At 40.6% G+C, this 23,792-nt stretch overlaps 3 protein-coding genes across 3 annotated transcripts in view; 2 read left to right on the top strand and 1 right to left on the bottom strand.

The window, feature by feature from the left end:
• Positions 1-250, bottom strand: part of fam241a (family with sequence similarity 241 member A) — a 4,590-nt gene extending 4,340 nt beyond the window's left edge. Inside the window, exon 1 of the mRNA XM_053335847.1 lies at positions 24-250. Within this exon, the coding sequence (XP_053191822.1) occupies positions 24-176 (153 nt within the window). The 5' untranslated portion in view covers positions 177-250. The remainder of the gene's footprint in view (positions 1-23) is intronic.
• Positions 251-5,257: 5,007 nt separating this feature from the next.
• On the top strand, positions 5,258-7,069 carry LOC128375010 (THAP domain-containing protein 6-like). The gene is made up of 4 exons (XM_053335229.1): positions 5,258-5,337; positions 5,509-5,701; positions 5,801-5,908; positions 6,830-7,069. The coding sequence occupies exons 1-4, from the start codon at positions 5,258-5,260 to the stop codon at positions 7,067-7,069; spliced, it is 621 nt and encodes a 206-aa protein (XP_053191204.1).
• Positions 7,070-8,758: 1,689 nt separating this feature from the next.
• Positions 8,759-12,015, top strand: lrit3b (leucine-rich repeat, immunoglobulin-like and transmembrane domains 3b). Its single transcript, XM_053335228.1, has 4 exons — positions 8,759-8,868; positions 9,589-10,013; positions 10,639-10,932; positions 11,642-12,015. Exons 1-4 carry the CDS (start codon positions 8,759-8,761, stop codon positions 12,013-12,015), a joined length of 1,203 nt encoding a protein of 400 aa, XP_053191203.1.
• The last annotated feature ends 11,777 nt before the right edge of the window (positions 12,016-23,792 follow it).

Here is a 23,792-nt window from a genome sequence, read left to right as displayed (position 1 = left end):
GCTAGCTTGCTCATGTACTTTACCCGGTATCGCTGGTGGTTTGCTGCGGTCTGCCTCGCACTGAGGACGGGCTGAGGATTAGAGCTACATCTGCTCTGGCTTCCAAGCGGCGGCTCTTCAAATTCACGTCGATGGAAGGCATAGTGGTCATGTACAGGCGGCGTTACAGCAGACATTTTTACAACCAGTCCACTGACAGTAACTTTCAGGGATCAAAACATACGAGTGAGGTGATTTGTCCGCTCTGAGAGGCGCGTTCCCGACAGGTTCGCGAGAACGCAATATCATCATCCAATTGGAGCAGAGCCGCAGCGCCAGCATTTCTTTCTACAGTCTACACCTGTCAACATGCGCCACCTGCAGGTCAGAGTAGTAAATGACATCCCACTGGTAATAGATAGCACAAGATACAGAAAAAAACATAATTTTGACTCACAAAATTGTGATTTTTCTTCTCAAACTTTCATTTAATTTCTGCTTTATTTCTTGTGGATTCGTGTATTTTACCTCCTCAAGCCCCCAAAACGTATTCAGATAAACGTTTTTATCTGTTAATTCATCAGTTAGTCAATCTGCAGAAGATTAATCCATAACTATTTTGATAACTGAACAATCACTTTTGATATATTTCTAAGCAAGAAGTAAAGAAGTAGAAACATTTTCTAATCATCAAATGTGATGATTTATTTATTTTCTTTATGATTATATATCTTTGGCTTTTGCACAGTCATAACCAGACATTTAAATAACCTTGAACTGTGAGGAGAGAACTTAAACATATATTTTTCACTGATTTCTGACTTTTTATACACAAAACTATGAATCAGTGAATCCAGGAAATAACTGGTAGACAATGCAACATGTGACAAGGGGTCGACTTTGCTTTATTTTAAGGGATCCCAAAAATGTACTAATCTATATATTTGTATATTATATCTAAATATTATACTAAACTACATACACACATCTAACTTCATGGGATTCACTCTAGTGTCAACTGTCGATAATGAAGTCAGTGATCATAATCACTGTGCAGTTTCTATGATTATTGCACAAGTTTTATAACAGCTGTTAAACAGGAGTTCAAGCTTTAACTTCACCTCCATCAAAAGACACTTTCTGTCACTGTATTCTAACTCATGTTACTGGTAAGGCAGCAGAAGCAGAATGCTCAAGTGCGTATGTAAACAAATGCAGGCATTTTTCACACATATTTTTTATTATTAATTATGTGTATAACTGTTAATGGATCCATGAACAAAAAGTCCCAAAACATCATCAAAATCATTTACAGTTGTCTCTTACTGTTATTGTTGAATACGTTGTATACAGAGAGGTTATTTGATCCATTATTTTTGGGTTGTAAATGATGTGTTTAAGTCATAGTGACCATTATAAACTCATCAGGCATAATGGGACCTTCCTGTTTACCTCTGGTATTTGCCAGTGCATTGGTCTATTCAAGAAAATGTCTTTGAAGCAGGGTCAGCCTGGTCCTCAGGGTCCTCCAGAGGACCCGTCTTTGTTGCCACATCCTTCAGAGGATGCCTGGAAGGGGGTTACAGCCATTGTTTGAATTTCTTCCTGATTTCTGTGCCACAAAACATTCTACAGTTATATTGTATAAAGGATACTTTGTTGGCAGGATGACTCTATTCGGCTAAAAGGTAAAGGAAATGTTTATTTCAGACCAGCTTTTAGGTGTTAAATATGACTTAACTCAAAAACTTGATATATCACAGTATGAAAAGCACAGATGTAAATAAAGTGAATGATGGGAATTATATTCAGAGTCTTCATCAATGTGATTAGTAACACTTGCATTTCCTATTATGATGAGTCAAAGTGTCTGCTGTGAAAAAGTAAATAGAGTAAAACACATTTTACTTTTTGTTAGTCATTTAATCATCCTAAATATTTCTCTAATGCTGTTGAGACACAGGAGACAGAGAATAAGAGGGAACTGAACTTAATGTGGATCTAAACTGCTTTTGCAGTTTGCATATTTAAAGACCTGAACACCTTATTGTTTTATTTAGTAATATACTATGTAACAAACTACATTTACTCACTTACTACTGTGATGACCACTTCTGTTTTTGCTCTGCCTGGGTGGTCTGGCTCATCTGCAAATATCAATGCTGTGTAATGAAGTAATACAAGTGAGCTAGAAGGATGCAGTCATCAAGGAATCTCACTTATGTAAACTATGGAATGAATGGTAAGTGAAATACCCTGTATTGGGTCTAGAAGATGAAAAAAGGAATGCACAAATCAATAAAGAAACTGTAACTGCAGTTTTCTTTAATTTAGAAATATGTGTATGATATGCTCTGGAAGGTATGGGCCTCTGCTAAAGCTACACAAAATGGAAACTGCAGGTAAAATTCTAATTGGATAAGGGACTTTTTGAACAGAAGAACAATTCAGGTAAAGGTAGGATCTGAAATGTCTAATAAGTTAAGACTATAAATAATGAGACTAAAATAATGTTCTTTACAAGAAAGAGAAACACTGAGTTGCAGCTGTATGGAGACAATCTAGAAACAGTTCAGTTCAGTATGGACTCCAGATTATCGTGGAAAGGTCACATTAAAAGTAGTGGACAAGTGTGAAAAAAGTCATAAATGTATTGAGGTGTCTGGTAGGGTTGGACTGCGCAGAGGTAGCATCGTTGAAATATATATATGTAGCTTTAGTTAGATCTAGACTGGATTATGGAAGTGTAGTGTATGGCTCTGCAGCAATTAAGATTGTGTTTAAGAGCAACAGGACATCACCTATGTATGCATTGCAGGTTGAGGCAGGAAAGATGCTGTTGTATTTACGCAGGAAACAACTTTGTGTTAATTGTTGGATGAATCTGAAAAGGCACAGAGATAACCATCAACTAAAACTGTGTTACAAGCTTGCTGGGAAAGAAAATCAACTTTTGGCTGGAGAGCAAATGCGTCAATGAGAGAGTTGGGAGTGAGTGGAGTTTTGTCCAACAGTCATGTGCGCTTGCAACCCCTGTGTGGGTACTAGATTTACACTTACTTCAAGTTAGGGCAGCAAAGACACATGTAGATTTAGTTAATGAGTTTTACAATTATACATAGAGTAAGTACACAAGTTATGTTCAAGTGTTAACGGATGGATCAGAAGATCCAATAACAGACAATACAGGTCCAGCTTTTACAGTTCGTGTCAAAGTAGCAATATGTAAATGCATGTCAAACTTTTTACATTTGAGTTATATATTATTTGGATTGCTCTTGAGTGGTCTGAAGAAACCAAACCAAACAGGGTTATGATCTGCAGTGACTCAGCATCTGCCCTGTACAGCCTAAAGCTCGGTACATCCATCACTCAGACCTGATATATGAGATAATGGACAAGTATTCACAACTAACTAGAAAAGGTCATATTGACATTATGGGCAATGAAAGAGTGGACAATCTAGTCACACAAGCATAGATACCATAATAAAACTGTCAAAATCAGAAGGAAAGGGTATCAGAAGGAAAGGGCATCAATCAGAAAATCAATGATGAGTGGCAGCAGTACTAGGGTCGGGAAGTAAGAGGAAGACATTCAATACAAAATAGAGTGGGTATTAAGAGAAACAGGGGAGGAAGTAGAAAGGATGAAGTGGTAGTTAGACTAAGAACAGGACACAGCAACTTGAATGGGATTCTTCACAATAAAGGGAAACATCCGACTGGACTGTATAAGTATATTGCCAGGCAGCAGAACTGCACAAAAAGACACATCAGAAGGAAAGGGCATGATGGAGGGTGTAGTGTGAAAAAATATAATCTGAGTGATTCTTTAGAGGAGTGGATGTTATTCATCATTTTAGAAGGGCAGGGGTCCGTTCCATGAAGCAAGCTCAGATAAGCAGCACTTATTGTCAAACACCTGACTTGAATGAGCCTAACAAATGAGATCAGGTTAAAACAGTTCCATTAAGACCGATCCACCACAAAAGAGCCACAGAGCAGCAGCAGTCTGCAGCAGACACTTCTGCTGGAGACATATGAAGAATTTAAACATATGATCACAAAAAACAATACATAAAATCCAAGAGAACTAGGCTGGCAGGAAATAGCTGATGGATTGAATGGGTCTGATCTGTCTCTGCAGGTGTGCTCTGGTTGCAGTGTCCTGCAGACTATAACAGCTCCTAAATGTACAAGCTCATCAATGAAGGGACACGCCATGACTAACAGAGAAACAGTGTATGGTTTGTGGCTGTATATAGACTGGACCTTAATTAGTTAAAAGAAAAAGGGAAACGCCTAGACATGCATTCACTACACACGTCTTAGTTGAATTTTTAGACATTATTTTAAATGTACTAATCAATAACCAATACCTTTAAAACAGCGCTTCCTACCAGGAAAATAGCAGTTAAAGGCATATGGATTTAAACATTACATCTCTTTGTTTTTATATGTATTTTTGCATACATACACACATGTTGACAATGTAGTCTGACTATATATATATATATATATATATATATATGTATATGATTATTAAGTCGACTATATGTACATGTGCATATATAAGACTATAATTAAATCTACTTTATGTGAACTGATTTTCTTTTTAAATGATGGTGATTAATGAAGCCATAAATATATGAAATCATCTCTTTTCTTTCAGGATAAGCAGCAACTCAGGCTAAGCCTGACAATTAGCCTGGTCCAGACCAGGTTAGTTTGCCAGTATAAGTTGCTGTGGTAATCTGGATCTGCTGGAAAATGAGCCAGACTAATGAAATAAGCCTGGTTTATTTGGTAATCCTGCTTTATGGAACAGGGCCCAGGGCTAGGAGGTAGAGTTGAAGGCTATATTGCTATTCAATCAAAAAAAAGGTTGCTTCAATCAAAAAATATATTTTCAATAAAAAAAACCTCCACTTCAATCAAAAAAAACTTTTTCAATCAAAGAAAAAAAGTGTTCAAATGCATTTTTTGGGGTCTCAAATATTTTTCTCAAATATATTTTGATTGAAGCAACCTTTTTTTATTGAATAATAAAGACACAAATCTATCTTCATACTTGTTCATCTCCATAAAGAAACTAGACTGATGGGAGGAGTTTGAGAACCGGGACGTTGTATGAGCAGCTTCACTCCAGACGGTGGCAGTAATGCGACGCATAGGATGCAAACTGCAAAGAAGAAGAAGAAGAAGCCACAGAAGGAAGAGCGCTGAATCGTACGTTGACGTCGCCGCCATATTGAATGTGGCAAGAGGTCAGGAAGATGCCTCACTCATGTTCTGCTTGGAACTGTACAAACCGTGCTACCATCCAAACCAGATCCAAGGGAATAACCTTTCACAGGTAAGACTGAACATTTTTAGTTTGATCACAATTAGCTGACGTTGTGCATAATACTGTGATTTCCCGGTGGTCAAACCAGCCTCCAAACAACCAAGAAGTCAATCTTATTTAACTGAATCAGCCAGAACTAACTGTGATAGTAGCTTAACGAAGTATTCTCACACTGTGTAGGTTTCCTAAAGATGCAGAGCAGAGAAAGCAGTGGCAAACAGCTGTGAGAAGAGAAGAGTTTAGTGCTGGCTCGTCCTCCATGCTCTGCAGTGAACATTTCAGAGCAGATGACTTTGACAGAACTGGACAGACAGTCAGGATCAGAGATGGAACTGTTCCTTCTCTCTTCTGTTTCCCAGCTCATCTCACAAAGGTATGTGTGTCACTAGACTGTAAGGATTAGATAAATCAATGCCACACTATGCTGAAAATGTGTTGTGATGTATTTTACACATTTAATCCTTGACTTTAGCTTGTGGTTGCCAGGACAACTCAGACCTCAAAGAAAGCTCAACAGAGCCTGTCAGTAGACTGTTCTCAGCTTGTCCAAGAGGCTGAACCCCTGCCTGTGCCCAATGTTGTGAGTATAAAGTTGAGCCAGACCCATATATCACTTAACTGATATTATCAGCCAATATTGGTTTATCATAGATATATCGGTATCTGCATGTTGTCCGATATGCACCGATATTTAAAAAAAAGTTATAGGCAGCATTTAATGTGTATCATTTTTCTTAAATCAAGTTTAATGTGTACATACATTATTTTGTTGTGTTTTATCATTTATAGTCTCAACTCAACTTTATTTATAAAGCACTTTAAAACAACCACAGCTGAAACAAAGTGCTGTACATAAATAGATAAAACAATACAAGAACGTAAAACAATTAACAGGAAATAAATACTAAGATAATTGTTTATTGTTTTTAAAACAAATTAAAAACAATAAAACAATAAATAAAAACAAACCATAAAACACTAAAACAGGAGCAGAGTCTCACGCAATAAAAATAAATAAAAATAGTCATAATAAATTCCCAGTGAAGTTTACTGTTTCAGTCATTTTATACAATAAATGTCGTTAAACTGTCAAATATCATACATCCATCACATATCTTTGTCACAAGTGTTTGATAACTACATTGCAACAAATGTGCTTTTTATGTACATATACTGTATATAGAAGATTATCAGCCAATATATCACAACAGCTTTGGCCCCAAAAACCCAGCATTGGTCAGGCCCTAATACTAAGTACTAGCTATGCCTCAAATAGCTGTGACCATCATGACCCTGGTTATATTCAAACCTTTAGTCAACCCCCTTCCACTCTCTGTCACTCCAGACACACACACACACACACACACACACAGTGCTGACAGTGCAATTGAAGAGTGATGGGATTAAGCATGTGATACAGTTGACAGCACATTGTACTAGCAACGATGTAACAGACTGTGACTGAGTGATGTAATATAAACATGACTTGTTTTTCTACTAGGATCACTCCTATGCACTGCCTTCATCACCTGACGATCTGAGGGCCAGACTCAGTGAAGCCTTGGCCAGAGTGGAGAGTCTGGAAAGAGAGAGGAGGAATGCAATGGACAGAGAAAGGAGGGCAAAGAATGCTGTGTGTGGTCTTCTGGAGGATCTAAGAGTAAAGAAACTCATAAATGAAGAGCTGAAAGAGAGGCTGGATTCATACTCTGGTACAGCACAGGGTGGCAGCACAGGATGAGAGTGTGTTCCTGTCTGCAGAAGAAACTGAACAGCTTTCATCCTCTTTTGCCAACGTTCCTGTAATTGTGTGTATGACCATAGCTATCTACCAATCGAGGGCTGATGATTCCTTCTGAGGGTACAGTGAAGCTGGTCAGATCAGCTGAGCCTTTTATTCACTGGGCAAATGTCCTGGATCAGTGAGTTTGTCTGGGCTGAGATTGGTTCGGAGGATGTGTTTTTTTTTTCTCAGGGGCACATTCAGGAAACACAGTTTGGAATTGACAACCATTGTTTTGTGCTTATGTCACTTGTTGTGTCTGTCTTCCACAACCTGAGACTGCACCACATTGTCTAACTGAACACTCTTATCCATAGTCACATATAGTATCTATAAAAATATGCCTCACTAGCAGTGTTGGTGCAGAAACAGTGTGGTCATGATGGGTATTGTTTATTCATAATAACATTACAATGCAGTTCATGTTTCTTTGATAAATAGTTCAAAATGAAATGTTAACATATTCTATTTACATTATTTACAGCAGTGGTACTCAAACCTCTTACATTGTGTACCACATAAGAAAATACTGTGTTCCCTAAGTATCATTATTATGACCAATGTTAAAATCAAAGTACATTCATCTATGTAGGCATAATACATTCCCCCACAGGTCCAAATTTGAGTTAACTCAAGAGTGTGAAAGATAGAAACATATAACTAGTATCCTTAAGTGTACTTACAGTATAGCTGCAGCACAAAATAAAAGTTAGATGTGAACTATTTTTGTACTTAAAGTCTACTACTCCTACATTTACAGTATAGTATACTTCAAAGGCTTCTATTGTGTGGTGAAAGTGGGCCAATTTAGTCTATATAGGTATACTGCTATTACACTGATATTAGTTTACTTGTAAAGTAACCTTGGGAATTATACTTCAATTGTCCTTAAGTTAACTTAATGAAATGAACTTAAAGTATGCTTTTTTGTTAAGGGTTGTTTTGATAATATTACATGTGTTTAAATCTATTTATTTTTAAAGAAATATTTCTGACAGTACTACTAGAGCAAAGTGGTGTCCCACAGTATTGACAGTGACAAATGTTGTGTATGTCTCTCTATGTCTGCTTCACAGGGACTAATAAAGTAATCCTCTTTCTTTCTACTGCAAGTTTACTTTTTTTTTAATCATGAAATTTTAGTACACAATAAAACAAGGCTCTATAATATTATCATATCAGTATATCATTTCACTGCCAAAAGAAAATGAAGCAGATCCATTGGATGTTTATTTTGCAAAACAGGACCAAAAAGTCATTTTCTACCTTTCTATTTTGTTTTCTCCAGTACTGAAAACAACTACTACCACATATGTTAATAATAACATAGTTAACAGTCCTATTTTAGGATTATACACTGATATGTCACACTGCTGTGCTATGAAAATGCTGTTTATGAAACATTCTACAGAGTGGAGTGATGTGGCCAAATTGTGCTCAAGGCCCAAAAAGGCTTGGCCTGGCCCTGATGTTGTGATTTGTTCTTCTGACAGTGAGGCGTGGGATTACATGCCACTTGTAAGCAGTGTAATCCCAGCTAATCTGGGATTCAGTTTCATTCTGCACTGTGGACACAGCCTCACACTGAACAGGAGCAGAAATATGGAGATACTAAGGGTCTGTGTGAGTACGGGACTGGTCTGAAGGATGTATCTGCTGCTCCTTCTTCACATCTTGCAGTCCTCTCTGTGGGCGGTCCACTGCTGTCCAGCTTTATGTGCCTGTGCCTATGGGAACAATGGAATAGCAGAACTCAGGTTGAGTGACTGACTTCATACACTTTGGCTCCCTCTCTCTCTCTGTGTGTCTCTCCCTCTGTCTCCCTCTCTCTCTCTCTCAGTCTCTCTCTCTCTCTCTCTCTCTCTCTCTCTCTCAGTCTCTCTCTGCCTGTCTGTCTCTCTCTGTCCCTCTGTGTTTGTGTGTGTGTTTGTGTTTGTGTGTGTGTGTGTGTGCAAGTGCAAGCAATTAATTTCTGCTTGAAAAAAACTCATTTTAAGAATGATCAAATCATATAAGCAACACAACACAGTGGTGCTAATGCAATGGGTGTTGTAATCAAATCTAAATATATTCTGTCAGTAGAAAAGCACATGTTATAACTTAAAAGTGTAAAAGTCTATAGACTATATACTGTGGAGGAGGAGCTGTCGTCCAGAATCAGTAACATTCTATGAATGATTGTACATTTTAGTATACATATTGTAGAGAATCTTTCTCTGTGGAGCTTACAGGGTGCCATCAAAAAAAAGAAGAAGACAGAAATCATCTTTAGGAAAAATGTATTTGATGTGTACTGTGATTTTTAGTTTGGCTCATGTCCTATCAGGATTTATGACCTATACTGCAGCCAGCCACAAGGGGGTGATTTGGCTTCACTTTTGGAGAGCTGTCATGATTTCCATCTTTATAAACAGTCATTAATCATTAATTTATCTGTCCAGACTTTAGCTCTTACAGGTTTGTGTTTAACATGTCAGGTTGGTGCAGTGCAGTGATCCTGGCATCTCAGCTGTTCCCATTAATGTCCCAGCTGACACGGTCAAGCTGCGTCTGGAGAAGACTCTGATCTCCAGGTTGCCCCGAGCAGCCTTCTACAACCTGTCAGAGCTGCGCTTCTTGTGGCTGACCTACAACTCCATTACATCCATCCACCCCAGCAGCTTTGTGAACCTGAAGGCCCTGCGAGAGCTGCGTCTGGATGGGAACCTCCTGACGGCCTTCCCCTGGGAGGGGCTGAGGGACATGCCTCGCCTCCAGACTCTGGGCCTCCATAACAACCGTTTGTCCAGTCTTCCTGCTCATGCTGCACTCTTTCTCCCCAATATCACCTACCTGGATCTGTCCAGCAACAGGTGTGTCCATCTGCTGAAGAAGCGTGTAACCTCAGTGCTATTCAACACAGGTGTTCACCCTCTCTCCTCTCCTCTTTTAATGTCTCCTCACCACCCCTCTCTTTTTCTCTCCTCTCCCCCTCTCTCCTCTCTTTAGACTGACTATACTACCTGCTGAGCTGTTGGACCTTTGGTTTCCTTTCCCGAGTCAACAGGGAGGACCAGTACGAAGAAGAATTTTGGGTAGTGTGTTTTGGATAAATAGAGACATTACATGCTAAAAATCCTTACTTTAGTCTCAGTTCATTATATCCACTAATCATATACATATTCATCATTTTCATTAGATCATGAATGTTTAGATAGCATTCATAATGTTGAGGAGTGTTCACACAGTTCGCTGGTTTATAGTAATGTTTATATATTTTTTTACAGCATATACAGATCACTAAATGAAACCTGTGAGTCAGACTATTTGAGAGGTATTAACACAACTTTCTTTCCTCCATTTCAAAGTCATTTCATTTTGAGGAGGAAGAACAGAGCTGTCAACATTACTGAGTAAACACCCTTGAGAAAAGTCCTTGTAGTATTGTGACACAGACCTGCCATTACATCCACCATTCTCCACCCAATGTATGACCCACATAAATAATTTCAATGTTGAAAACAAGACCTATTTTCCTGGTTACCCAGGTGTCCATGACAACCCCTGGTTGTGTGACTGCCAGATCTCCATGCTGGTGTCACTCTCCATGTCCTTGGGGAGTCCTGTGGTTCTCATGGACCAGCTGGTGATGTGCAGCAGGTCTCTGGGTCATTCAGGGATGCTGCTGACCGAGGCCCAGCTGTCCCGTTGTATGAGGCCGTCTGTCCAGCCTGCAGCCACCAGGGTCATCTCTCCACTGGGCAGCAACGTCATCCTCCGCTGTGACGCCACTGGTTACCCAACACCAACTCTGACCTGGATCAAAACCTCAGCCAGTGCTGGTGAGGATTCCAGGGTCCCTCTCACGTAATTCATTGACGTTACAAACATTTTGAGTCTCAGTTGAGTCATATTGTAGTCATCCTTTCCAGATTGCTGCCTACAGAACATCATTGACAGCACTGAACAGCTACCCAGGAATTTGGAAAGTTGTAAGTTGTACTTCTTTGTCTTATTTCTATATTACAGAAAGTGTATGAAACATATGACCAAAGTAGTCATACATTCTATCATTGTTTCATGTACGGATGCAGTTATAGTGAAAATAAATGACTCCCTGAAACACCCCCACAGACCCCCCTATTTTGAGTACCACTGTTTTAAACAGTACAGTACAGTCAGTCAACGCAATGTGCCAAGAGAAAACAAAACGAGTACAAAAGACAAGGTAAGAGTCAATCAGTGCAAAAAACGTTAACTGCATCGTTAAGCATTGACTATTGAGGTATAGAGGTTGTGGCAAAGTATGTATGTGTATTAGGAATGGGGTAAGTGAGTAGTGTGGGGGTAGGGGTGGGTAATATGTAGGAGCAGTGGCATAGTGTTAGGGTTAGAGTTAGATAATGTGTAGATTAATTTTCAAAGAAATTGGCACTATTTGTAGTGATTCTGTGATCTGTAGTGATTTTATAGCAGGTCACTGTGCTGGAACACTTTGAGGGGAAGCACTGTGTGCTCAGAGCTGACATTGTACAACGTCTTCTATTCTAGTCATGCAGGAATCTCCTCGAGTTGGAGTTCGCTGGTCAGTAATCAGCCTGAACGGGTTATCCTACAAGGACGCTGGTGAATATCGCTGCCAGGCACGCAACATGGCAGGAATATCTGAAGCTCCAATTAAGCTGAAAGTGGTGGGAGTCACAAGAATATCCCGACTCCCAAAGAAGAAGAAGTCCAAGAAGACTTCACCCAAGTCATCACCAAAAGACAGCAAGCCAAAACAGACTATAGCTGCCACCCCCACTCTCTCAATAAAGGACAGTCAGATACTCCAAAACAACACTCCGACAGTCTTCCCCATTGACAAGTACACTAAAAGAAGCAAAATGAACCAGACAGATCAAGACACATCAAGACTAACCTGAGTGGTCAGAAATGATGATGTCAGAAACACAGTGAACCTGGTCAGTGTCAGTGACTTCAACAAGGAAAAATGACTGTTCTAGGTTGAATCTTTGTTGGGTTCATTCTGCACCTCAAAATAACACAGTATGTTGATGAGACATTCACATTGTTTGTAAAAAATAAAAATGTGTGACACATAGAAAAGTGGATGTGTCTGTGGTGTGACCTGAAAGTTCTCTAAAAGGGGTTTTAGATAACTGGATATTTACATTTTCACATGACAATCACTGAACACCAATGTCTCACCTCAATGTCAGGTGGTATACTAAAATGACTTTGAAAGTAACAATCTGACCCAAATTCTGAAAATGTCAATACCATCCCTTTTTAACAGCGCCCTCTAGAGACTGACATCTATGTGACAACCAACCTCATTCTCAGCCTCCTTCTCACTTCATTTTCTTTCAAATTTGCTCATTGTTGAAAAAAAAACATTTTGTGCACGAAGAGTGTGCAGAACAGAGAGGTGCAACAACAGATAACAACAACTTAAACAGATTATAAGAGAAGAAGAGCAAAAGATGAAGACACAGCCTGTTGCAATAAACACTGGAAATCCTCTTTGACAGTGTGACATGCCCAGCAGATGGCACCAGCTGATACTCTCTAGGGTTTGAAAGAACACATGAGATGATTTGCCTTTACCATGTGTATCAGTGGCCTTCAACTGGCTGTTGTCTCATGCTTCTATTTTATTTACTAGTTGTACTGTTGACTAGTTTTGGCAGTTCATTAAAGCATCAAAATACACATAACACTCCAAATGATACAATACACACAATTTAAGAAAAGCACCGTAAGAAAAAAAAAATACTGATCAATCTAACATCTGTATTTCGGAGACCACAAATACAGATGTTAGTCCTGTGTGATCACAAGCTCTATGTATATATGTTTTTCACGTAATGCTCGTGTTCCTCTTTTCAAGACTAAAAAATACATTATGTATGAGGGAAACTAGTTCCAGCTGTTCAGGATCTGTCCTACATACCCTCATACTTACACAATGGAAAACTATGTGGTTGGAATCTTTTTTGTGGATCACACAAGCCGATCTCTACAAAAGTGCAAAGTAGGACTGAGGTCAAATACGACTAATAATATCACTTACACATACAGGTGCCAGTTATCCATCACACAGTAGCAGAAAGAACTGGAGAAATACAGTGTTTTGCTGCATTAAACAGAGAACTATATGTTTTCTGAAATGAACACATGACAAATGAATCAATGAATGAATAGTTTTTATTGCCATTAAACAACGCATAACTCATTTTTCAAAGGCATCATTGCAGTACACTCGATAAAAAAAGTTGTAAGGAGTGAAGGAGGCCACAGCGCAGATAAAGAAGCTGTTCCCCAGTCTGTTGGTGTGGGATTTTATACAGTATAGTTTAAACAACTTGACATGGACGTAACTTGGATATGGAGATGACAGTTAGCAGAGTTCCATGGCTTCAGACTATTTACTTCTTGCTTAGCTACAAAAGTTTCCCAATATTGAAGCCAGCAGAAGTCTGTCAAGAAAATCCAGAGGTGCAAACCTGTCCATCAAACTTCTAAACTTAATGCAGAGACTGCAGATGTGGCCATCAAGAACCATATGGTTTGGTGCAATGTCCTCAAGAACCTCATTCATCTGTTTTACACCTGGACACATACAGGGACATGCATAAACAAGTTCCCTCATTCAATTTGTAACTTTAAAGCACAGATGTAACATCAGTGCCTTCCTCAGTCACACCATTTTCAGAGAAAAGCCGTCGCTGTGCCTCTGAGATGAGTTCATACTTTAAAGAAATAGATCTTCAATTTTGGAAATTGCTCATTCACTTTTCTTCTGAGAGAGAGATGACAAGATAGATTTAAATCAATTAATCAATATATTGTTTCTCAATGTTTAATCCAAGATTAACACAGATGTGACATGCTAGAACTACCTCTTGATGGACAGCAGTTTATCTGTTTGACCGACAGTATTCAACAGACAAGAAGTTGAAGTTATCTTGTTCATACTGAACATTAGAAGATCTCTTCATAATGATTACAATGGAAGTGATGGAGGACTAAACCCACAGTCCTCTTTCTATGTAAACATGAATTTAAAAGTAGATCTGAAACCTATATGAAGCTTCAGCATCCAAATGATTCAAATCTTCATCTTCTATGTTTCAACGTTACAGTGTTTTTAGTAGCAAAGTCTTTTTGTTACTATACTTCCACCACAGCTCAACAGGAAACACTAAGAGGGAATCTGATGGTAAAAAGACTTTAAATGTGTCAGATATCACTTGATATGAATAACTCACACTGATGAAGACTCATAGAAGCTGATCAGAGACTTTTAAATGAGTATGTGGATACACTGTGGATTTAGTCCTCCATCACTTCTAATGAAAGCACATTTGAAGAAGATCTTTAAATAGTCAGTATGAACAGGATGAATGATTACAGAGAGGAAAACTTCTGTCACTGTTCATATGGACACCTGACTAACGGTTTAAGAATTGTCAGAATTGTATCCTTTAATATCCGCATAGAACAATTTATTTCATGTAATACAAATGATTCGTTATGTAATACTGTTTTTCTTCTTGATGGGGCTGATAAGAGTAATCTTGCATAGTAAACACTGTCATGATCAATATTAAATATCATATCCATTATCAAAGATGTTGATAAATATGTTCCATTCTTATAAAATCTTATCAGACAGAAACCTTTCAATAATAATATTTTGTTATGTCTCATTTATGTTTGGTAAGTCTATCTAACTCTATTTAATTGTTTTATCCTTTCACCTGAACTGACTGTAATACTGTCTGGTTGATAAACTGATTCAACAAATCAACTGAGTTCAACTGTTCCATATACTGTACAGTGTTTGTATTTGCCAGAGTGATGACATAAGTCAAATGTTCTATAGCTTCACTAACAGAGAGCTTTTCTTTTCCTTTGAGAGATACATGAATATGTATTTGAATCTTCTTGGATATATACTGACACACACACATGATGTTTGTGTCCCAGGACAAGCATCATAAAGAAATACTTCAGCCTGTCATCACGTGGCTGTGGAACAATGAGCACAGATAGCAGGTGTACTGACAAGACCGTCACTGTGTGCTGAGACATGAGAACACATTCAACAGTCTGGAGAAGATCCAAGTAACAATTTTGAATATTACTTGATGTTATATTTAGATCCTTTCCAAACCTACCAGGTACTTGTACATGTTAATTGTTGGTTATCAATGCTTTAAAAGTTACTGATAACGTGCTGATCTTTATAACTCCTGATAAATTCGGTATAATAAAACATCAAATTACTCAATACCGCCGCTGATTCAACCCCGTCAAGGGCTGAATCACGCTCATGTACTTCTCCTCATGATGCCTTTTGTGACAATAAGCAAACTGCTTTGTTTCACCATATAAAGCAGTTCCATTAAACTACTAGCTGGTGGAGAGCAGGCTTCTCTGTGTGTAATGTGCAGGCTGTACAGAATGAAAGAGAAGGAGCTGCTTGCTGCTTTAAATACTGCCTGTCCAAACATCATTCCATCATAATATAGTAAACATGAAGAAAGAAACAAGACTTGCTTTATTTTTGTTGGTCACATAGTCACATGAGAAATTGAAACAGGATTCATTGACTGCTATTCACTGGATGATCCAGCAGAAAAAGGAAGCCTTCTGGTTGGGTAGGCCCAGGTTTCAGTCAGCTAGGTGCCAGACGGTCACATGAGGGAGAGTCAATGAGTTTATGAATAACATTTCTCTCTGAAGGAACTTTGATAACATAGCCACGGTTTATTCTTGATGATTAAATTAATAAATAAACCATTGTGATTCTTGGAAACAAGTGTCATAAATTATTGATCAATAAATAAATTAGTCATGAAGACATGAATCATACTGATTAGCATAAATATTACTATTATGCCACCATACCTGTTCATGACTCATATGACTCATAAGTTCTGTTTGTACCTGGTGAAAAATGCATGTACCACAAAATTGGTGAATGCCACATGTTTCCTGAAATGACTATTAGTCACATAAGAAAACATTAAGAAAACTTTTATTTCCTCTCTCAAGACAGAAGTACAGCAGTCATGAGAGAAAAGTGAGAAAAAAATTCTGGTGAACTATTTAGATCAAGTCTGATCCAGACGCTTTTCTCTCCTGTGTTTATGACTTAAGAACAGGGGAAAAAGGGTTTTGCCAGGAACATTTTTTTCTGGTACTGTGTGTGTGTGTGTGTGTGTGTGTGTGTGTGTGTGTGTGTGTGTGTGTGTGTATGTGTGTATTTGTTGTTATAATACTTACTTCAGCCAGGAGGCTGAAATGCATCACTACCCCATGTTTGAATAGAACTAAAAGCATTTATGTTTTCTTTCAGTTGAGTTTTAATTTCTACATGCACTCAAAACACAAGTCACATATATTGTGTGTTAGCAAGTTATGTAACATGACTGTCATGTCTTTCTTTTGGTTAGAAATGTATGTTAATCGGCAAATATTCAATCAGCTTGAAAAGATTCATGCATAATCTACTCAGATTACCCTGATTGGGCCATCATCTATTCATCAAGCTCATGTATTACAATACATACATGACATGACCTCTTTCAATGAACAGAGGGCCATGCCCCCTCAGTATACTGAGAGATAGCTGTGTTCAGAGAGGGTGCACTCTTACATTTATAACAAATCTAATGATACATATGAAGTTGAAAAAATGACACTCTTTAAGGACTATACATTTGAATATGATTTAAAATGAAACACTCTTAAAAAAGTGCATCTTCAATGTCTCAGTCTGAAAGGATCCAGTAGCATACACATATGCACTAATCTGTGGTGTGAATGTTTCAGACTGAAATCTGGGATTCATTAATATATTCTTACCTGAACTCAAATTCAGGACTGCATGAGACCAATTAATAGCAAATACATTGTAATCCATAAATCACTATCATAAATGTAATAAAGCTGTTAATATATTAAACTGTCCTGTTGTCACTCGATGACATTAGCTTGGGAATTTCATATTTGAAAGTGACAGCAATTAACTGCCCCCCATCAGATTTGAATGTGATATATGCAGGTCAGTAGTGTCACAGGGAGGAGCTCTGCTTTCTGTTGTGGACAGGGAAGAAACACGATGCACACCTGCAGCAGAAGACATTTATTTAAATCAATTTCACAGATTTACACATTTAGCAACTTTTTATTTTGTTACAGACACACTGTGTGGTATTGGTGCAACAGGTATGTAAGCTACATTTACAGCTGGGCTCCAGTCGAATCTGCCCTTTCCATCTTCTACTTCTGAAACTATTGTTTGTGTTTCAGTAGCATTAATGTTCTAAATTTTGACCATCATGGTCTTCTTTGCAATGAGTGACATCTCTCTCCATTGCTGCACCACCTCAACAGAGCTAGCTTTGCTGAAAAAGGGAAGGGGCGTGGTAGTGTGCTACGTCGCGATTCAATTCAATTCATCCATCCATCCATCCATCCATCCATCTTCTTCCGCTTATCTGGGGTCGGGTCGCGGGGGCAGCAGCCTAAGCAGGGAAGCCCAGACTTCCCTCTCCCCAGCCACTTCGTCCAGCTCTTCCCGGGGGATCCCGAGGCGTTCCCAGGCCAGCCGAGAGACATAGTCTCTCCAGCGTGTCCTGGGTCTTCCTCGGGGTCTCCTACCGGTGGGACGTGCCCTGAACACCTCACCAGGGAGGAGTCCGGGAGGCATCCTGATTAGATGCCCGAACCACCTCATCTGGCTCCTCTCGACTTGGAGGAGCAGCGGGTCTACTCCGAGCTCCCTCCGGATAACTGAGCTTCTCACCCTATCTCTAAGGGAGAGCCCAGCCACCCTATGGAGGAAGCTCATTTCAGCTGCTTGTACCCGCGATCTTGTTCTTTCGGTCACTACCCAAAGCTCATGACCAGAGGTGAGGGTAGGAACGAAGATCGACTGGTAAATCGAGATCTTCGCCTCTCGGCTCAGCTCTCTCTTCACCACGACGGATCTGTGCAGAGTCCTCATTACTGCAGACGCCGCACCGATCCGCCTGTCGATCTCCCGCTCCATCCTTCCCTCACTCGTGAACAAGACCCCAAAGTACTTGAACTCCTCCACTTGAGGCAGAATCCTATCCCTGACCCGAAGAGTGCACTCCACCCTTTTCCGGTTGAGGACCGTGGCCTCGGATTTGGAGGTGCTGATTCTCATCCCGGCCGCTTCACACTCGGCTGCGAACCGATCCAGTGAGAGTTGGAGGTCACGGTCTGATGAAGGCAACAGGACCACGTCATCCGCAAAAAGCAGTGACCCAATCCTGAGGTCACCAAACCGGACCCCCTCCACACCCTGGCTGCGCCTAGAAATCCTGTCCATAAAATTATGAACAGGATCGGTGACAAAGGGCAGCCCTGGCGGAGTCCAACCCTCACTGGAAACAAGTCCGACTTATTGCCGACAATGCGGACCAAGCTCTGACACCGGTCATACAGGGAACGGACGGCCCTTATCAGGGGTCCGATACCCCGTATTCCCGGAAAACCCCCACAGGATTCCCAGAGGGACACGGTCAAATGCCTTCTCCAAGTCCACAAAACACATGTGGACTGGTTGGGCAAACCCCCTTGCACCCTCAAGGATCTTGCAGGTGTAGAGCTGGTCCACTGTTCCACGGCCTGGACGAAAACCACACTGCTCCTCCTGAATCCGAGGTTTGACTATCCGACGGACCCTCCTCTCCAGCACCCCCGAATAGACCTTACCAGGGAGGCTGAGGAGTGTGATTCCCCTGTAATTGGAACACACCCTCCGGTCCCCCTTCTTAAAAAGAGGGACCACCACCCCAGTCTGCCAATCCAGAGGCACTGCCCCCGATGTCCACGCGATGCTGCAGAGTCGTGTCAACTATGACAGCCCCACAGCATCCAGGGCCTTGAGGAACTCGGGGCGGATCTCATCCACCCCCGGGGCCCTGCCACCGAGGAGCTTTTTAACCACCTCGGCGACCTCCACCCCAGAGATAGGAGAGCCCACACCCGAGTCCCCCGGCCCTGCTTCCTTACCAGAAGGCGTGTTGGTGGGATTGAGGAGGTCTTCGAAGTATTCCTTCCACCGATCCACAACGTCCCGAGTCCAGTTCGGCAGCGCACCGTCCCCACCGTACACAGTGTTTACGGCGCACTGCTTCCCCCTCCTGAGACGCCGGATGGTGGTCCAGAATGTCTTCGAAGCCGTCCGGAAGTCTTTTTCCATGGCCTCACCGAACTCCTCCCATGTCCGGGTTTTTGCCTCAGCAACCGCCCTAGCTGCGCTCCACTTGGTCTGCCGGTACCTGTCTGCTGCCTCCGGAGTCCTACAGGCCAAAAAGGCCCTATAGGACTCCTTCTTCAGCTTGACGGCATCCCTCACCGCCGGTGTCCACCAGAGGGTTCGGGGATGCCGCCCCGACAGTCACCGACCACCTTGCGGCCACAGCTACGGTCAGCCGCCTTAACAATGGAGGCACGGAACATGGCCCATTCGGACTCAATGTCCCCCGCCTCCCCCGGTACCTGGTCGAAGCTCTCCCGGAGGTGGGAGTTGAAACTCTCTCTGACAGGAGACTCTGTCAGACGTTCCCAGCAGACCCTCACAATGCGTTTGGGTCTGCCAGGTCTGCCCGGCATCCTCCCCCACCATCGGAGCCAACTCACCACCAGGTGGTGATCAGTTGACAGCTCCGCCCCTCTCTCTCCCACAAGTCAGACGACACGACTACAAAGTCAATCATCGAACTGCGGCCTAGGGTGTCCTGGTGCCAAGTGCACATATGGACACCCTTATGCTTGAACATGGCGTTCGTTATGGACAATCCGTGACGAGCACAGAAGTCCAATAACAGAACACCGCTCAGGTTCAGATCGGGGGGGCCATTCCTCCCAATCACACCCTTCCAGGTCTCACTGTCGCTACCAACATGGGCGTTGAAGTCCCCCAGCAGAACAAGGGAATCCCCAGGGGGAGTGTTTTCCAGCACCCCCTCCAAGGAGTCCAAAAAGGCTCCGGGGGGGGGGCCCCGGTGACCCGCGTCCGGGCAAGGGACATGAAAAACCAATTGTCTTGCTCGTCATTGGGGTTTTCTGAGCTACCTTTTGTCTGGCCCCTCCCCCCGGACCTGTTTGCCATGGGAGACCCTACCAGGGCCATAAAGCCCCCGACAACTGAGCTCCTGGGGTCATTGGGACACGCAAACCCCTCCACCACGGTAAGGTAGTAGCTCAGGGAGGGGTCAATTCAATTCAGTTTTATTTATATAACACCAAATCACAATAAAAGTTATCTGGAGGCACTTTTCACACAGAGCAGATATAGACCGTACACTTTCATTTAGTGGACACATGCCTTTCAACTTTCTGACTCATGAACAAATGCACGGTTGTAAGAACAAAATTATATATTACATTAGAAGCTGATGTTCAGAATTAATTTGTTCATGCTAGCTTTCATTTGTTCATGCTAGCTCTCTTCACTTGTTAGCTCTGAACATTTTAGTAGCCTAAATCAAGAAGAGTTTGTAGAACTATTTATTAGAGATATAGCGGAGACACAGGGAGGAAAAGTCAGGGAGGCAATGTCAAAGTAAAATACAATGAGTAGAGGGAGGACAGGGCAGAGGGTGCCATTAGGAGGCAGTGGAGGCAGGGCACAATCCCAAACTAAGATTCTTGGCAAGGGCATGGAAAGTCTACTTTGGAAAGAAGGATCAATGGGAAGATAAGTGACTTCAAATATGCCTCTGGCAGGAAATCCTTCTTGTCAGAGGCAGTGGAAAAGGAACTCCCTGGTGTAGTGAAAATGCTATATCAGCGTGGTTTCCACTTAAGCATGAAAAATGTTCAACAGCTTGCCTTTAGCTTTGCCAAAGCTTATGATGTTAATTATTTTTGTATTCATACAACACCTGATTCCCTATATTACTCTGTTCAGCCATTCTATTACAATGTTCAATTGTTGTGTTATATGTTCAAATAAAAAATAAATTTAACTAAAAATGAATATCTAAATTTACCTTACCAACTGTCCCATTTTACCTGAACATGCCATCAGCATGACAGAAGGGGTCTTGGTGTGTGTGATGTGTGTTGTCTCCTCTTGCATAACATGAGGTGAACATACATCAGTCACTCTTTTTACAACCGGAATGAAATTCAACATTTGTTGTTTGGATAGTTTGTCATATTTCATTATTTTTTATATTCCTCTTCTATACAACAGTTTGATTGTGAATTTCATGTACAATCAAATTTGCCACTCTGATTGATCGAGAGTTAAGACACAGGCAGGAGTGAACCTACCAACCATTGTGGCTTGTGTCTTTTCAAAGTCAACAGTGTTAGGGAATTTTACATATTTAGGGTAAAGCTTGGGCCTTGACGTCACAGTAAAGGCAGCACTATGATCTTGGCAGAAAGACATACTGTTTCTCTCCTTGAGATGGTGAAGGAAGCTGTCTGAGGTGTTTTGGGGAAAGCAGGAGTCACTTTGATAACAGTGGCATTGCTATGCCAGAGGTCAGAGGATATGACTGTCTGACTCCCTAAACCCACAGATGGGTAACTGTGCTTCCTTTTGTAGAATAATGAACCAATAGGCTAATTCCATTACTGTAGATGGTTTGACTTTGACCATTTATGGGCATAGAGTATTCGTGGCAATATCTATGAGGGCTTACGACTGTCCACAGAGGACAGTGTCCTCAGAATTGTGGTGGCATCATGTGTCAGACATGTGTATTGATAATACTTTGATTCTCCCTGGCCAAGCTTCAATGAACATTTTCAACGTGACATCCAAGGCTTCTGAACACTTAATCCACTGTTGAGTTAACCATTGACAAACACATTCTCCATAACAACCAGTCACTTAATACATTCACCAGCATTTGGTCAGTGGCCAATGGTAATTCAAAATATGGATGGATGAAATATATATGGAGAAATAAAGACTCACTTGGAAGAAAACATGAATGCTTTTAGTCCTGTTTAGAACATGGGCAGTGGTGTATCTTAGCCTCCTTTGACTGAAATGAGTTTTATGACAACAAACACTGACCAAAAAAAAAAAAGAAAAGAAAAAAGTCATCTGGTAAAACGTTTTTCTCCACCTGTTTCACATGAGAGTTTGAGTATTGTTTCTTTACTGCGGATGTTCTAGTGAAGGTCAAGGAAGAGCATGTGATAACATTTATCAGTGCCTTATCTTTCCGGCAAACCTGCTATAATAAAGACAATAAAGATACAATATAAGAAGATAGCTCAGGGTCAGACTAGTTGCATAAGTTCATCTGCTGCTTTGTCCCTTTAGCTTCTTTAGCATCATGGTTGGGTTAAAACATAAAGTTTGTCAGAGAAAAAAACATTGTAGGCTCATTAAAGTCAGAAGGGATTATCTTCTTGACAGTAATTTTATGACCATGGTCTTATTAGATTATGAGATATGGATGGATGGAAAACTGAAATAAAAAACTAATAAATGAGAGTCAGTCTGATGCTTCTAGACAGGTCACAGGGCTCACTCAATGGTTTGTAAAGGATGGAAATTATGTGAGTCATGCTCTATGGTCTTCACTGTGACCAGATCTCAACCCAGCTGAACATCTGTGGGTGATGTTTGTTGGACAGTGCTCTCATCATTGAAGCACCAAATGAGGGAATATGTTTTGGTAGAGTGGTGTTCATCCTTCCAGCAGAGTTCCACACACTTGGAGAATCTATGACAAGAAAAACACAAGCTGCTTTTGAAGCTTGTTGTAGAACAACACTATAAACCTTGTTTAGTCTGATATTAGAGTTCCATGAAAACATCAGCTCAGTATCCTGAGAATTAAATCCATATCCATATCCATAAGATACCACACCTCATATTTTACATCAAGTTCTTTACTTTTGCAACAGTGACCAAGCTCTTTCCCTGAACACAGCCAAATACAACATTACTTTAAGATGAGTTTTTATGTGCTATAACCATGATCTTGTCATAATCTTAAACTCACTGTAAATTTCTATTCATACGTTTTGCAGAAAACTTTGGCACTGGTCAGAAATGATTGCCTTGTCATTGAACGTAATCCAGCATTTTGCAGGATATTTACCCTTCTTATCTAGCAATAGGGTTAGAAGAAAGGTATTCCCATCATTAATTCCAATGAGTTTGGATGTCCACTGTGTCAATGTGGGTTCAGTAAAAAACATGCAAGTACATATTCATCCATATTCCTTATTTGACACTTTGAAGCCATTGACCTATTACTATTACCTATTACTTTCCTGGAAATATTTGTTTAGATGATGATCTATATGTATTTCTATATCTATATATCTATCTATACATGTGTGTGATGTGTGTGTGTGTATCTCATCATCATCCAAATGTCCGGTTTCTTTTGCGAGTTACCAGTTATGTCTATCTACAAACTAATGAAGTGTTTTAGGGACCTTGTCAAGTTGTAAGTTGGGGGAACCTGCTTGTTCAACAATAGTTTCCCCCTATTTTGTATTCCCATTACATTTTTATTTCTTGTAATGATACTCTCAATATCACATGGAGTGGATAATTAATACAGTCCAATAGGTTCATGTTATGACCCAAAGTATCAATTATTTCAACTTTGTGTGTCAATCAGTTTCTCATGGTGGATGACTCTAAATACTAATACCCATGACCCTT

This window comes from Scomber japonicus, chromosome 16, assembly GCF_027409825.1.
Source record: "Scomber japonicus isolate fScoJap1 chromosome 16, fScoJap1.pri, whole genome shotgun sequence".
Lineage (NCBI taxonomy): Eukaryota > Metazoa > Chordata > Actinopteri > Scombriformes > Scombridae > Scomber > Scomber japonicus.
The sequence above is the reverse complement of the archived record's forward strand: the minus strand, read 5'-3'. Positions and strand labels throughout refer to the sequence as shown.